Source organism: Haliotis cracherodii, unplaced genomic scaffold, assembly GCF_022045235.1.
Source record: "Haliotis cracherodii isolate W230 unplaced genomic scaffold, xgHalCrac1.p SCAF_21, whole genome shotgun sequence".
NCBI classification, from domain to species: domain Eukaryota; kingdom Metazoa; phylum Mollusca; class Gastropoda; order Lepetellida; family Haliotidae; genus Haliotis; species Haliotis cracherodii.
Genome location: NW_027266277.1, coordinates 9,602,576 through 9,620,561, shown reverse-complemented (window position 1 = coordinate 9,620,561; position 17,986 = coordinate 9,602,576). Strand labels below are relative to the sequence as shown.

Genomic DNA, 17,986 nt, shown 5'->3' with positions numbered 1-17,986 from the left:
TTTCCGGAACCGATCGGTCATTTTCATACACAAAACACTAAAATGCACACAAAATTGTCTCACTTATACGGACAATACACTTCCGCTGGTGGTAATCCTTTGATTCGTGAGAAGTCAATTAACCAAGTGACACATTATTGATTAAAATTCAAACCTCAAAATGTGGTAAAGTTCAAACTTCCATGACAGACTTTTTGAAACGTGTATGAATAAAGATTGAGTGGATGTATCTGATTGTTCTGTCATCTGTCATGAGTTCCATAATTGAAGGGAAGTAACTCTTCCAGTAAGAAGCTGGTTTCAGTTATACGGAAATTCGTTTATACGGACAAATTGTGAAATGACGCAAGTGTCCGTGTAAACGAGGCACGACTGTAGTTAGTAGTGAAGCTGAACATTTGTGTTTCAAATTTTATGAAGTTTTAAGTTTTGACTTCACTTTAACCATGCTCTTATGCATATTTGTTATGCTGTTGATTATGTGTGCAGGTGAGCTACAGTGCCAATGTTTTAGACATTAGTTAGTGATGATTTCCTGGTCACAAGGGTGCAGGAAACAAACATTTCTTATAAGCCTGTATTACAGTTGAAGCTAGCACAGGAAGTACTGCACATTACAGCAGGACCCATGACATATCATACAGATCATCAACATCCCTTGGGCACGCCAGAAACCTATGATCGTGCATTTGAATCCCTGTTCGCCCCAGTTATTGTTTCTAGGTTTATCAGCACAATACCCGTGTTTGTGGGTTTCATCTTAGTGGTAAATGTCTGAGACCTGCATCACTTCGGGCTTTCCTCCCACATGAAGTTGACATGTCGCGATATAACTGGAATACTGTTCTAAGCCGCGTTAATCCCAACTCATTCACTCAGATCATCCTGGTGGATATCTGGCATTCATGGAAGAAACAGTAACATACCCAACAGCTTACCCAACAGCTTACTCAACAGCTTACACAACAGTATACCCAACAGCTCACTCAACAGCTTACCCAACAGCTTACCCAACAGCTTACCCAACAGCTTACCCAACAGTATACCCAACAGTATACCCAACAGCTTACACAACAGCTTACACAACAGTATACCCAACAGCTTACACAACAGTATACCCAACAGTATACCCAACAGCTTACACAACAGCTTACACAACAGTATACCCAACAACTTACCCAACAGCTTACCCAACAGTATACCCAACAGCTTACACAACAGCTTACACAACAGTATACTCAACAGCTTACACAACAGCTTACACAACAGCTTACACAACAGCTCACCGAACAGCTCACTCAACAGCTTACACAACAGTATACCCAACAGTATACCCAACAGCTTACACAACAGCTTACACAACAGTATACCCAACAGTATACCCAACAGCTTACACAACAGTATACCCAACAGTATACCCAACAGCTTACACAACAGTATACCCAACAGCTTACACAACAGCTTACACAACAGTATACCCAACAGTATACCCAACAGCTTACCCAACAGCATACCCAACAGCTTACCCAACAGCTTACACAACGGTATACCCAACAGTATACCCAACAGCTTACCCAACAGCTTACCCAACAGTATACCCAACAGCTTACACAACAGCTTACACAACAGCTTACACAACAGCTCACCGAACAGCTCACTCAACAGCTTACACAACAGTATACCCAACAGTATACCCAACAGCTTACACAACAGTATACCCAACAGTATACCCAACAGCTTACACAGCAGCTTACACAACAGTATACCCAACAGCTTACCCAATAGTATACCCAACAGCTTACCCAACAGCTCACCCAACAGCTTACCCAACAGCATACCCAACAGCTTACCCAACAGTATACCAAACAGCTTACCCAACAGTATACCCAACAGCTTACCCAACAGTATACCAAACAGCTTACCCAAAAGCTCACCCAACAGCTTACCCAACAGCTTACCCAACAGTATACCCAACAGCTTACCCAATAGTATACCCAACAGCTTACCCAACAGCTCACCCAACAGCTTACCCAACAGCATACCCAACAGCTTACCCAACAGTATACCAAACAGCTCACCCAACAGCTTACCCAACAGCTTACCCAACAGTATACCCAACAGCTTACCCAACAGCATACCCAACAGTATACCCAACAGTATACCCAACAGCTCATCCAACAGTATACCCAACAGCTTACCCAACAGCTCACCCAACAGCTTACCCAACAGCTCACCCAACAGTATACCCAACAGCTTACCCAACAGCTCACCCAACAGCTTACCCAACAGTTTTCCCAACAGTTCACCCAACAGTTCACCCAACAGCTTACCCAACAGCTTACTTAACAGCTTACACAACATTATACCCAATAGCTCACCCAACAGCTCACCCAACAGCTTACCCAACAGTTCACCCAACAGCTTACCCAACAGTTTACCAAACAGCTTACCCAACAGCTTACACAACAGCTGACCGAACAGCTCACCCAACAGTATACCCAACAGCTCACCCAACAGCTTACCCAACAGCTCACCCAACAGCTTACCCAACAGCTTACCCAACAGTATACCCAACAGCTTACCCAACAGCTCACCCAACAGTTCACCCAACAGCTTACCCAACAGTATACCCAACAGCTTACCCAACAGCTTACCCAACAGTATACCCAACAGCTTACCCAACAGCCTACCCAACAGCTTACCCAACAGCTCACCCAACAGTATACCCAACAGCTTACCCAACAGCTCACCCAACAGTATACCCAACAGCTCACCCAACAGTTCACCCAACAGTTCACCCAACAGCTTACCCAACAGTATACCCAACAGCTTACCCAACAGCTTACTCAACAGCTTACCCAACATTATACCCAATAGCTCACCCAACAGCTCACCCAACAGTATACCCAACAGCTTACCCAACAGCTCACCCAACAGCTTACCCAACAGCTTACCCAACAGTATACCCAACAGCTTACCCAACAGCTCACCCAACAGTATACCCAACAGCTTACCCAACAGTTCACCCAACAGTTCACCCAACAGCTTACCCAACAGTATACCCAACAGCTTACCCAACAGCTTACTCAACAGCTTACCCAACATTATACCCAATAGCTCACCCAACAGCTCACCCAACAGTATACCCAACAGCTTACCCAACAGCTCACCCAACAGCTTACCCAACAGCTTACCCAACAGTATACCCAACAGTATACCCAACAGTATACCCAACAGCTTACCCAACAGCTTACACAACAGTATACCCAACAGCTTACCCAACAGTATACCCAACAGCTTACCCAACATTATACCCAATAGCTCACCCAACAGCTCACCCAACAGTATACCCAACAGCTTACCCAACAGCTCACCCAACAGCTTACCCAACAGCTTACCCAACAGTATACCCAACAGTATACCCAACAGTATACCCAACAGCTTACCCAACAGCTTACCCAACAGTATACCCAACAGCTGACCCAACAGCTCACCCAACAGTATACCCAACAGCTTACCCAACAGCTCACCCAACAGCTTACCCAACAGCTTACCCAACAGTATACCTAACAGCAACTGCAAAGACAGTGTTTGGTACACAACCCTGATGTCACTGTTATATCTTGATGAAGATCATATTTCAGATAACATAGACATATTAGAAGAGATAACAAAATAAAGATAATGGACATTTGTATCTGTATATATACATTTAGTCATGAATTATAATGTAATAGTAATAAAAATTCTTTTCATTAAAACAAGAGACTATTCTGCCGTCTTCTGTAGAATGAGCCGAAATTATGTGTTCAGTGGAAATTGATCATAAGACAAGTACAGAATTTGGGTTGACTCTAATAATCGGTTCCAAAGTGCCAAATGATGTAACATGATGTTGTAATACATTACACCTGTATTTCTTTGTGGCTATTAAAGCCTATGAAATACAATGAAAGTATTTTTATTCATATTTATGTCTTATATTCTCATGAGGTGTCTGACAAATCTATTTTACCACTGGGGTAGCAAGCATTGGATGGTGGGAGAACCCAACCATGGCATTTGTGATTTTTAGATATGTGACAAATGTGTTGAGACTGACATATCTATGAAATTTTCTGATGACAGCAGCTTGGGTTGTATACTGCCCAGGGAGATGAGAATGAAAATCGAGTGCTCACTGATCCATTGACCGGGGTAATAATAGTGTAGCGCTATGAGCATTCACTTAGTGAATGGAATCTGGCACATTATAAATGCACTTATTATTATTATTAGCAAAGGACAATAATACTTCATCATGCTGATAATACCGCTTGTAGATACAATGGACATCTTGTTCATCAAGACTTTGAGATACTGTTTCACCACTTCCTATGGAAAGACTTCCGCCCGTATCCCCCCTATAAAAAAGTTACATATGTAAGCATTGGTGCTCAATCCTTTTAGTTATATATATTTTTGAGGGAGGGGGGGGGGGGATACAGGCAGAAGTCTTACCATCCAATATTTTGTTACGGGTTAGATCCCATCCTCCTATAGCCTACAACTAGGTCTAGTTGGGTTACAGAAACATATTGTTGTGAAGGTCCTTGGAACAAGTCTTGCTTTGCTGGCTTGTGTGGCTCTCCCTGTCCCAGGTGGCTGGATTGAAAGCTGTTTGACATCTAAGTTGAATTTCTCTGACTCTTCTTTTGTCCTCCACTTCTGAAGAAAAAAGGGTTCCTGGCTGAGCTCCAGGCTTGAGTAGGGCACAAGTAGTGTGGTAACTATCCCCTCACCAGTCCTCCGCTGTCATTGTTTCTCACAAGAGGAGTATCTTTCTCAGGCCTGTCAATGAATAACAAAAGAGAGCATCCAAACTTTGCAATATGCACAACCTTTAAATAGAAATAGCCACACAAATTACAAACAAAACACAATCCCCCATCAAGTTTGTGTCATACTGAATAAAACCTGCAACATTTACAATGGAAACTGTGTAAAGACCTGCTTCTGCAAAGCTACAGGATATGATAATGTGTAAAGACCTGCTTCTGCTGAGCGATAGGGTATAATGATGTGTAAAGGCCTACTTCTGCAGAGCTACAGGATGTAATAATGTGTAAAGACCTACTTCTGCAGAGCTACAGGGTATAATAATGTGTAAAGCCCTACTTCTGCAGAGCTGCAGGATGTAATAATGTATAAAGACCTACTTCTGCAGAGCTACAGGGTATGATAATGTGTAAAGACCTACTTCTGCCGAGCTACAGGGTATAATGTATACAGAAAACATTTGTCAGTTGGTTTTTCATTATTTCATACATTTCCATGTTTACATTGTGTTCAAATGCAAATAAACTTCAAGTGTGGAACACTCACATGTTAAATTCCTGTGACAAAAGTATAAAATACCTGGGATATTATATAACATCCCTGTTAATGAGATTTAACCTGATTAGAGAACAATAGGATGACATCACTGGAGGTTCATAAACTCTGTAATCACCTACTTCTGCATGTACAGATTATTCTCTTCAAAATCAAATCTGTTGCTCCAATAAGATGTCTCTTGGCTCGAAGATCTCCTTCCATGTTATTCCTGATGTCTACAAATATTGTCTCTGTTTCCAGATACGTATGTGAAGCCTTGCGTTGAGGACAACAGCAAGGACATCTGTGAAGCTTGTCCACAAGACTATACCTTGGCATATGGATCTTCATCGTTCAATCCCAGGAGATGCTATCAAGAACCCAACGATATGCCGGCTCAGGATGGTAGGCTGTGTGGCCTGTAGCCAATCTAATTTGGCTTCAAATACTTGTGTTCAAGTTCTCTAGCAACTCTGCTTTTCTCTGCAATTGAATAAACTTATAACATATAATGTGAAGACAAAGCTCTGATAAGACGGAAAGTACTTTTTAGAGTTTGTGATATTTGTATGGGATTTTAACCAATGTCTGTTGTTAATTTGAAAAGGAATTCACATGAGATTGATCCTTGGTTAGCCACCATAGTTGTGCATGTAGATTTTAGTACTGTGACCTGGTGACACCTGTGACCTGCCCACCACATCTGTGACCTGCCCACCACACCCGTGACCTACCCACCACACCCGTGACCTACCCACCACACCCGTGACCTACCCACCACACCTGTGATCTACCCACCACACCCGTGATCTACCCACCACACCCGTGACCTACCCACCACACCCGTGACCTACCCATCACACCCGTGACCTGCCCACCACACCCGTGATCTACCCACCACACCCGTGACCTACCCACCACACCCGTGACCTACCCACCACACCCGTGACCTACCCACCACACCTGTGATCTACCCACCACACCCGTGATCTACCCACCACACCTGTGATCTACCCACCACACCCGTGACCTACCCATCACCCACCACACCCGTGACCTACCCATCACACCCATGACCTACCCACCACACCCGTGACCTGCCCACCACACCCGTGACCTGCCCACCACACCCGTGACCTACCCATCACACCCGTGACCTACCCACCACACCCGTGACCTACCCACCACACCCGTGACCTCCCCACCACACCCGTGACCTACCCACCACACCTGCGACCTACCCACCACACCTGCGACCTACCCACCACATCTGTGACCTACCCACCACACCTGTGACCTACCCACCACACCTGTGATCTACCTACCACCCACCACACCTGTGACTTACCCACAAGTAGTGCTTATTTCTAGGGACCCGTGAAATTTCCGGGGTAGAACAGGTCTTCAGCAACCCATGCTTGCCGTAAAAGGTGACTATGCTTGTCGTAAAAGGCGACTAACAGGATCTACCCATCACACCCGTGACCTGCCCACCACACCCGTGACCTACCCACCACACCTGTGACCTACCCACCACACCCGTGACCTACCCACCACACCCGTGACCTACCCACCACACCCGTGATCTACCCACCACATCTGTGATCTACCGACCACATCTGTGACCTGCCCACCACACCCGTGACCTACCCACCACACCCGTGATCTACCGACCACACCCGTGACCTACCTACCACACCCGTGACCTACCCACCACACCCGTGACCTACCCACCACACCCGTGACCTACCCACCACACCCGTGACCTACCCACCACACCTGTGATCTACCGACCACACCCGTGACCTACCCACCACACCCATGACCTGCCCACCACACCCGTGACCTACCCACCACACCCGTGATCTACCCACCACACCCGTGACCTGCCCACCACATCTGTGACCTACCCACCACACCTGTGATCTACCCACCACACCCGTGACCTGCCCACCACATCTGTGACCTACCCACCACACCTGTGATCTACCCACCACACCCGTGACCTGCCCACCACACCCGTGACCTGCCCACCACATCTGTGATCTACCGACCACATCTGTGACCTGCCCACCACAGCGGTGACCTGGTGACCCCTATATGACCTACCCACCACACCCGTGACCTACCCACCACACCTGCGACCTACCCACCACATCTGTGACCTACCCACCACACCTGTGACCTACCCACCACACCTGTGATCTACCTACCACCCACCACACCTGTGACTTACCCACAAGTAGTGCTTATTTCTAGGGACCCGTGAAGATTCCGGGGTAGAACAGGTCTTCAGCAACCCATGCTTGCCGTAAAAGGTGACTATGCTTGTCGTAAAAGGCGACTAACAGGATCTACCCATCACACCCGTGACCTGCCCACCACACCCGTGACCTACCCACCACACCCGTGACCTACCCACCACACCCAGACGCTGTCGTGGTTGATGCATGTCATCGATCCCAATTGCGTGGATCGATGCTCATGATATTAATCACTGGGTTGTCCAGACTCGATTATTTACAGACCGCCGTCATATAGCTGGAATATTGCTGAGTGCGGCATTAAACAAACCAACCAACCAACCAACCTTATTTCTAGGTCCATGGGTCCCAGGTGCTTCATTCTATCAGAGAAATCCCGCAACCGAATGGGAAACATTCCAGTTTGTTTTACTCTTGCAGAAGTGGTGGCAGTCAATGCAACAACATATGAGTGTAATCGCACAGTTGGCTTCATCGAGCACCCAAGTGAATCCAGAGGTCAATTTGGGAGGATAGATTGCCAGTTAAGGAGCATTGTTTGTGGCCAGGGGAAGGAGCCATTAGCTGGTAAGAACTCCACGATGTCAGTACAGATGTCAAGTGAGCTTACAGCAAGTAACGAAGAAACTTGTGTGAACAGCTTAAAGTCACATCTTTAATGCTATATTTCAACCAGAGTGGATACTTCAGTGTTTTGTTGTAAATATGTAAACATGTGTTTCCAAACCCTCAGATGAAATGTGCTGTTCCCACAATGGATAAACTGTGTTGATGTCTCTTCAAGTGATCAGACTAAAAAAAACCAAATAAATCACAACACGGTAATTCTCCATAGCCACAATGGTTCATTAGGGTGCCGCAATCCTGGTTCACTCTGTATATGTTTATGTGACACCTGTGACATACCTACCACACCTGTGACCGTGGGTTGGAATCCTGGTTCACTCTGTATATGTTTATGTGACACCTGTGACCTACCTACCACACCAGTGACTGTGGGTTGGAATCCTGGTTCACTCTGTATATGTTTATGTGACACCTGTGACCTACCTACCACACCTGTGACCTACCTACCACACCTGTGACTGTGGGTTGGAATCCTGGTTCACTCTGTATATGTTTATGTGACACCTGTGACCTACCTACCACACCAGTGACTGTGGGTTGGAATCCTGGTTCACTCTGTATATGTTTATGTGACACCTGTGACCTACCTACCACACCTGTGACCTACCTACCACACCAGTGACTGTGGGTTGGAATCCTGGTTCACTCTGTATATGTTTATGTGACACCTGTGACCTACCTACCCCACCTGTGACCTACCTACCACACCAGTGACTGTGGGTTGGAATCCTGGTTCACTCTGTATATGTTTATGTGACACCTGTGACCTACCTACCCCACCTGTGACCTACCTACCACACCTGTGACTGTGGATTGGAATCCTGGTTCACTCTGTATATGTTTATGTGACACCTGTGACATACCTACCACACCTGTGACCGTGGGTTGGAATCCTGGTTCACTCTGTATATGTTTATGTGACACCTGTGACCTACCTACCACACCTGTGACCTACCTACCACACCTGTGACTGTGGGTTGGAATCCTGGTTCACTCTGTATATGTTTATGTGACACCTGTGACCTACCTACCACACCAGTGACTGTGGGTTGGAATCCTGGTTCACTCTGTATATGTTTATGTGACACCTGTGACCTACCTACCACACCTGTGACCTACCTACCACACCAGTGACTGTGGGTTGGAATCCTGGTTCACTCTGTATATGTTTATGTGACACCTGTGACCTACCTACCCCACCTGTGACCTACCTACCACACCTGTGACTGTGGATTGGAATCCTGGTTCACTCTGTATATGTTTATGTGACACCTGTGACCTACCTACCCCACCTGTGACCTACCTACCACACCTGTGACTGTGGATTGGAATCCTGGTTCACTCTGTATATGTTTATGTGATACCTGTGACCTACCTACCACTCCTGTGACCGTGGGTTGGAATCCTGGTTCACTCTGTATATGTTTATGTGATACCTGTGACCTACCTACCACACCTGTGACTGTGGGTTGGAATCCTGGTTCACTCTGTATATGTTTATGTGACACCTGTGACCTACCTACCACACCTGTGACCGTGGGTTGGAATCCTGGTTCACTCTGTATATGTTTATGTGACACCTGTGACCTACCTACCTACCACACCTGTGACCTACCTACCACACCTGTGACTGTGGGTTGGAATCCTGGTTCACTCTGTATATGTTTATGTGACGCCTGTGACCTACCTACCACACCTATGACTGTGGGTTGGAATCCTGGTTCACTCTGTATCTGTTCCTAGGTTTGTCAGCACCACACCTGTGGCCATGGTTTTCAGCAAAGTGATAAACATCACTTCATGTGTGACACCTGAATAACAAAATCGCACAACTTTATGGAAAACAACATCTTATTTATTGCATATAGCAGCGTTTCAATGTAGATTCTTAGACCATTAACATCTAGAGTGACTACAACCAAGTGAAGAGAGGCATAAATGCATGATATGTCGTGATAAGCAGATTGACATTAACAACAGCATGTAATAGATAATAAGTAGCGCACAGATGCCTGGCGGAAAGTAGATGTACAGTAAGAATAACAAATAGCACACAGGTGCCTGGCAGAAAGTAGATGTACAGTAAGAATAACAAATAGCACACAGATGCCTGGCGGAAAGTAGATGTACAGTAAGAATAACAAATAGCACACATATGCCTGGCAGAAAGTAGATGTACAGTAAGAATAACAAATAGCACACAGATGCCTGGCGGAAAGTAGATGTACAGTAAGAATAACAAATAGCACACAGATGCCTGGCAGAAAGTAGATGTACAGTAAGAATAACAAATAGCACACATATGCCTGGCAGAAAGTAGATGTACAGTAAGAATAACAAATAGCGCACAGATGCCTGGCGGAAAGTAGATGTACAGTAAGAATAACAAATAGCACACAGATGCCTGGCGGAAAGTAGATGTACAGTAAGAATAACAAATAGCACACAGATGCCTGGCGGAAAGTAGATGTACAGTAAGAATAACAAATAGCGCACAGATGCCTGGCGGAAAGTAGATGTACAGTAAGAATAACAAATAGCACACAGATGCCTGGCGGAAAGTAGATGTACAGTAAGAATAACAAATAGCACACATATGCCTGGCGGAAAGTAGATGTACAGTAAGAATAACAAATAGCACACAGATGCCTGGCGGAAAGTAGATGTACAGTAAGAATAACAAATAGCACACAGATGCCTGGCAGAAAGTAGATGTACAGTAAGAATAACAAATAGCGCACAGATGCCTGGCGGAAAGTAGATGTACAGTAAGAATAACAAATAGCACACAGATGCCTGGCAGAAAGTAGATGTACAGTAAGAATAACAAATAGCACACAGATGCCTGGCAGAAAGTAGATGTACAGTAAGAATAACAAATAGCACACAGATGCCTGGCAGAAAGTAGATGTACAGTAAGAATAACAAATAGCACACAGATGCCTGGCAGAAAGTAGATGTACAGTAAGAATAACAAATAGCGCACAGATGCCTGGCGGAAAGTAGATGTACAGTAAGAATAACAAATAGCACACAGATGCCTGGTGGAAAGTAGATGTACAGTAAGAATAACAAATAGCACACAGATGCCCGGCAGAAAGTAGATGTACAGTAAGAATAAGGACCAAAGGCATTAAAACGCCAGCTTGGCATGAAGTCCTTGTCCTTGCAGATCTGGCTTAATTACCTAGCCTTGTGCTATTTGTTATTCTTACTGTTATCTGTGCTTCTTGTTATCTGTGTGCTACTGGTTATCTGTGCTACTTGTTATCTGTGCCACTGGTTATTTCTGCTACTGGTTATCTGTGCCACTTGTTATCTGTGCTACTGGTTATCTGTGCTACTGGGTATCTGTGCTACTGGTTATCTGTGCTACTGGTTATCTGTGCTACTTGTTGTCTGTGCCACTTGTTATCTGTGCTACTGGTTATCTGTGCCACTGGTTATCTGTGCCACTTGTTATCTGTGCTACTGGTTATCTGTGCTACTGGTTATCTGTGCCACTTGTTATCTGTGCTACTGGTTATCTCTGCTACTGGTTATCTGTGCTACTGGTTATCTGTGCTACTTGTTGTCTCTGCTACTGGTTATCTGTGCTACTGGTTATCTGTGCTACTGGTTATCTGTGCTACTGGTTATCTGTACTACTGGTTATCTGTGCTACTGGTTAACTCTGCTACTGGTTATCTGTGCTACTGGTTATCTGTGCCACTTGTTATCTCTGCTACTGGTTATCTGTGCCACTGGTTATCTGTGCTACTGGTTATCTGTGCTACTGGTTATCTGTGCCACTTGTTATCTGTGCCACTGGTTATCTGTGCTACTGGTTATCTGTGCTACTGGTTATCTCTGCTACTGGTTATCTCTGCTACTGGTTATCTGTGCTACTGGTTATCTGTGCTACTGGTTATCTGTACTACTGGTTATCTGTGCTACTGGTTAACTCTGCTACTGGTTATCTGTGCTACTGGTTATCTGTGCCACTTGTTATCTCTGCTACTGGTTATCTGTGCCACTGGTTATCTGTGCTACTGGTTATCTGTGCTACTGGTTATCTGTGCCACTTGTTATCTGTGCCACTGGTTATCTGTGCTACTGGTTATCTGTGCTACTGGTTATCTCTGCTACTGGTTATCTCTGCTACTGGTTATCTGTGCTACTGGTTATCTGTGCTACTTGTTATCTGTGCTACTGGTTATCTCTGCTACTGGTTATCTGTGCCACTTGTTATCTGTGCCACTGGTTATCTGTGCCACTTGTTATCTGTGCTACTGGTTATCTCTGCTACTGGTTATCTGTGCCACTTGTTATCTGTGCCACTGGTTATCTGTGCCACTTGTTATCTGTGCTACTGGTTATCTGTGCTACTGGTTATCTGTGCTACTGGTTATCTCTGCTACTGGTTATCTGTTCTACTGGTTATCTGTGCTACTGGTTATCTGTGCTACTGGTTATCTGTGCTGTTGGTTATCTGTGCCACTGGTTATCTGTGCTACTGGTTATCTGTGCCACTTGTTATCTGTGCTACTGGTTATCTGTGCTACTGGTTATCTGTGCTACTGGTTATCTGTGCTACTTGTTATCTGTGCCACTTGTTATCTGTGGTACTTGTTATCAGTGCTACTGGTTATCTGTGCTACTGGTTACCTGTGCTACTGGTTATCTGTGCTACTGGTTATCTGTGCCACTTGTTATCTCTGCTACTGGTTATCTGTTCTACTGGTTATCTGTGCCACTGGTTATCTGTGCCACTTGTTATCTGTGCCACTTGTTATCTGTGCCACTGGTCATCTGTGCTACTGGTTATCTCTGCTACTGGTTATCTGTGCCACTTGATATCTGTGCTACTGGTTATCAGTGCTACGTGTTGTCTCTGCTACTTTTTATCTCTGCTACTTGTTATCCCTGCTACTGGTTATCTGTGCTACTTGTTATCTGTGCTACTTGTTATCTGTGCAAAACTGAACAACAAAAGTTCCTGTGACATTGAATAAGATGTAATGCAAAGTTATGTTATTTACTAAATCTGAAACAATTTCGGTTTGCAACAGATAAAAGACTCCTGTAGTGGTTCAAATGGTTTTGTTTGCCATACATACTTCAGAAAATGCGTGATTTCATAAAAAAACATAAACATGCGAAAATGTCAATTTACAAATCAATAGCTTGTGTGTCCACCTCTGGCGATGCAAGGAATACATCTTCGTCTCATGGAATGGACCAGGCGTCGCACAAAGTCCTGTGGAATATCTGTCCATATCTGCTGAAGCATGTTTCGAAGCTCCTGGAGTGTCTGTGGAACATGTGACGTAGAAGGCGCCGATCCATCTCATCCCACATGTGCTCGATTGATGAAAGATCAGGGGAGCAGCCGGCCAGAGGATAACATTCACATTGTTTTGTTGAAGAGAATCCTGAACAAGTCGAGCAATATGAGGCCGGGCGTTGTCATGTTGAAAGGTAATGCCTGGGCCATGACGACACAAAATGGTAGAACAACAGGGAAGATGATCTCATTGCAGTAGCGCTGTCCATTGAGATTTCCCTCTACCACTATCAAACGGGTCCTCTGTCTTGCTGTAATCCCATCCCATACCATAAGGCTGCCACCCCTGAACCGATCTTGACATGAATCATTCCATGACACAATGATTGACGTAACGTTCACCTCGACGTCGGTACACTCGAATCCGTCCATCGCTGTGGCTGAGGTGAAAACGAGACTTGTCAGTGAATAGAACTTGTCCCCACTGCATGGCCGTCCAGCGTAGATGCTGTCTGCACCACTGTAGACGTGCTTGACATTGGTTTCCTGTCAAAATGGGACGTCTGGCGGGTCTTCTGGCTACAATCCCTGCACATCTGAGGTGACGACGTAGGGTTTGTGAAGATATTCGTCGAAGGCCAGGGAGGCTTCTTGTTGTCACTGTTGCTAGTTGGAATCTTATTTCGTAGGTGTGTTGTTCAAATCCAGTTGTCTTGTCGATTATTGGTTATGCGTGGCCTGCCACTCCGAGGATGGTCTCTGGCTGCATTCTCCTGTTGCCAACTTTGCCATAAACACCAATTCTGTGGATGTTAAATTGTCTTGCAACATCAAGTTGACTTGATCCTGCTTCAAGCATACCAATGGCTCGCAGACGCTCATTTTCGGACAGGCGTGGCATTTCGTAATGTTGAATAATTGTGTAATTGTGTTGTTTTTCTGAGTGGTTGTTGTCAGCACGATGCTAAACAATGCATATGGAATCCCGTTAACGCACATGTTTTTATACCCATTCTTGGGTAGTGAAATGCATGGGTCTTGCATAAAAGTCAACTTTTGCATGGAATGCATGCTTTTCTGTAGCAGTTGCGTTTTTGTGACTTGATTCCATACATGTACTACAATATTGAAAACCAAACTTTACTTGTTTGAAAAATACACTAAAATATTGGCGTCACAGGAACTTTTGATGTCGGGCCATCTGTGCTACTTGTTGTTAATGTTATTCTGCTGCTTGTCACAACATAATGCATTTATGCCTCTCATCACTTGGTTGAAGTCACTCTAGCTGTGTAAGAACCTATATCAAAACATCTCTATTAGTTGTTGTCCATTTAGTTGTATGTTTTTTTTATTTACTCTCCAGCTTCTATAACACCAATCAAACAGTCTAAGACCTGCATCACTTTCGGCCTTCCTCCCACATTAAACTGACATGCTGTGATATGACTGGAATACTGTTCATAGCAGCATTAAACCCAGGTCACTCACTCACTCACTCACTCACTCACTCACTCACTCACTCACTCACTCACTCTGTGTATCCTATATTTGTATTGTTTTGAAGTCTTATTTTTTGAAAAATATATCTTACTTGTGTTTGAATGTTTGAAAAAAAATTGTTTTTGGTAGGCCCTGAATGTCGCAAGTGTCCTTTCGGCTTCTTCAAGGAAGACCACTCGGACTGGGGCATGTGCCGGGCCTGGAGAAAGTAGGTTTATGACAAATACTGCCAGTTCAACATGTTTATTGGAGAAACCCTCCAACTTAGCCTAATTGTGTCTCAGTGTTAGTGCTTGACCATCTGCCATCACTTGTGAACAATTTCAACATCTTTTTATGAAATTCTTTCCTTTCAAGTTCTGAAAAATGAATGTTGTGTGAAAATTGCAATCATATTGCACCGTGTCTACCTGTAGCAAGAGGCATGGAACTTTCTGTTTTGAAGTTGTGCTGCATTAGCTTGGCCCATCATTCTTATAGATTAACTCTTTCAACACCAGTCTACCAGATGCTTGTACTGCTGTGACAGTGAGTTCCCAGACACTCTGTGGTGATAGATGAAGCCTACAAAAATAAAGGAAATTATCTGCTTGGAACTAAAAAAATATGGAACTTCTTCTGGACATCTTGTGCTCAGTTACGACTTCTGACAAAGATTTCTCATGCATATATTTTGGCATTTAACATCTTGCACGAGCCTAAAAAACGAGGCATTGATAGCCGAGATGTCATTTGATGGCACAAAAAGATGGAAATAGTACCTTTAGATATATTTTTGTTGATTTTATTTAAGGATTTGCTTGAAATGTCTTTGTTTTACCCTTTGACATGTTCCATACAGACCCGTTGTCCAGAAGTATGGGTCCCAGAAATTGTTTTTTCAATAACTTTGCAGGAAATAGTTAACAAATTCTAAATCTATTGATGAAATATGATAAATTGAAATGAAATATGTAGTTTCAGACATTGTGAAAGTAATAGATTAATAAATAAATGATATGATAAGCAGGTTCATAAAATTATATACCATTTTGGTGTAGCTATATCTTGGCCGGTCTACTGGCCTGTGGTGTTAAAAGAGTAAAGATGTCACCGGACTGTCCAAATGGTTCATGATGCTTCTTGGGGGACAGTTTTGGGATTTTCAGGTTAAGGGATAAGGCTGCTTAATTATTTCTTCCATGTAATGGAAATGCTTTTCTGCACTTTTTTGTGCAAGTTGTTTCTAACTCCTTTATGTCACTTTGGGGAAGTATGTACAGGATGATTTCCATGAATGCTGCACAACGTGTCATGCTTGCAGCTGCTCCATGCTGGGTCTGGTGGAGAGAACAACAGGCAGTGACATCAGCGACGTCATCTGCACCGAACTGGCCGAGGCCTCAACTACTGCCGGTTAGTTTGTATAAATAGAAGGGCATGGAGTCATCCTGTAGATGAGATCCTTGTTTTGTCACCTTGCTGATGGGGTTAATCTCTTTCGTCATGTTGACAAGGCTTCCAACATCAGAACAGTAGGATTCTGGTTCAAATCCCATCACAGGACTCCTAAATGTTAGATAAATAAAATAGGGCTGCCCTTAGGTGGCCCTAGACATGCCTTCTGTTGACACGGGTGTATGTAGCAGGGCATGGAGTCATCGTACAGATGACATCCCAACCTTGTCAGCTTCTCACAAGGCATCAGGGCCAGTGGGATTTCAGGTCCTGTTGGCCAAAGTGTAATGTGTCCTCGGGGCTAGTGGGATTTCAGGTCCTGTTGGCCCAAGTGTAATGTGTCCTCAGGGCCAGTGAGATTTCAGGTCTTGTCGACACAAGTATAACGTCCTCAGGGCTAGTGGGATTTCAGGTCTTGTTGGCCCAAGTGTAATGTGTCCTCAGGGCCAGTGAGATTTCAGGTCCTGTTGGCCCAAGTGTAATGTGTCCTCAGGGCTGGTGAGATTTCAGGTCCTGTTGATCCAAGTGTAATGTGTCCTCAGGGCCAGTGACATTTCAGGCCCTGTTGACCCAAGTGTAATGTGTCCTCAGGGTCAGTGGGATTTCAGCTCCTGTTGACCCAAGTGTAATGTGTCCTCAGGGCCATTGAGATTTCAGGTCCTGTTGACTTGGTGTTTCAAGGCTTCTAAGGAATCGTCTTATATTGTCATCAATCTGGCCAGTAGATATTTCAGGTAAGTTTAGACCAGTGTCTTTAACAGTATTTGGACGGCTTAACTACTGCCATAAGTCTTACTGGCCCAAGTGTAATGTGTCATGGCGGTGTGAACAAGGTCTATTCTATGTTTGTTGGAGAAATGGGTTCATTCTGTTTTCAGTGTTGTGATTATTTGGTCACCTTCTCCATGTTGAAGTTGGAATGCCACGAGCAGCATTATTTGAAGACCATGATGCTCTTCTCATACAACGTTTGTTATGTGGTGTTTTTGAATGGATTATTCATCTTCCCGAGGGTCAAGGGAGTTCAGTGACTTTAAAAGTCCAGTCTCCGCCCCTGCCAATCTGGGCTGGAATTTTTGGGATCGATCGTAGCGTCACCAGTGGCTATTACGAGTTATGTCCCTTCTATGTCCATCCTACTGACCAATCAGATTCCCCCTCTCATATCACTTGCACATGCTTAAAAAACATGGCAGCGCCCAGTCAAGATGATCTAACTGATAATAAGATTCTATATTGTCATAAACAGGTCTTATCTTGCAAAGTGCATCAAATCACTTGAGCAGTTCCATTAAAACATGACAACATTTTGAAAATGTCTCTCGATGCCTAGTTGATGGTACTCATGCCCTGCAAATCCTGCAATCAGACAAAATCAACACGGCAGTTGCCACGTTGTTTATGAACCAGACATTTTGTTTCGGGATTTTGATTGGACTGTGTATAGACTTGTTAGTCCAGCCAAAATATAACTCCATATTTCCAGCCTAGTTCTTCAAGCATGGAAACCAGACTTTTACAGTCAGTTAATTCC

General features: G+C 44.4%; 1 protein-coding gene across 2 annotated transcripts in view; it reads left to right on the top strand.

The window, feature by feature from the left end:
- The window catches only part of LOC139470762 (uncharacterized), a 40,707-nt gene that overhangs the window by 5,771 nt on the left and 16,950 nt on the right, over positions 1-17,986 (top strand). For both annotated transcript variants that reach the window (XM_071253050.1, XM_071253049.1), the window contains exons 4-7: positions 5,617-5,760; positions 8,040-8,186; positions 15,145-15,223; positions 16,319-16,410. In XM_071253050.1, the coding sequence (XP_071109151.1) occupies positions 5,617-5,760; positions 8,040-8,186; positions 15,145-15,223; positions 16,319-16,410 (462 nt within the window). The remainder of the gene's footprint in view (positions 1-5,616; positions 5,761-8,039; positions 8,187-15,144; positions 15,224-16,318; positions 16,411-17,986) is intronic.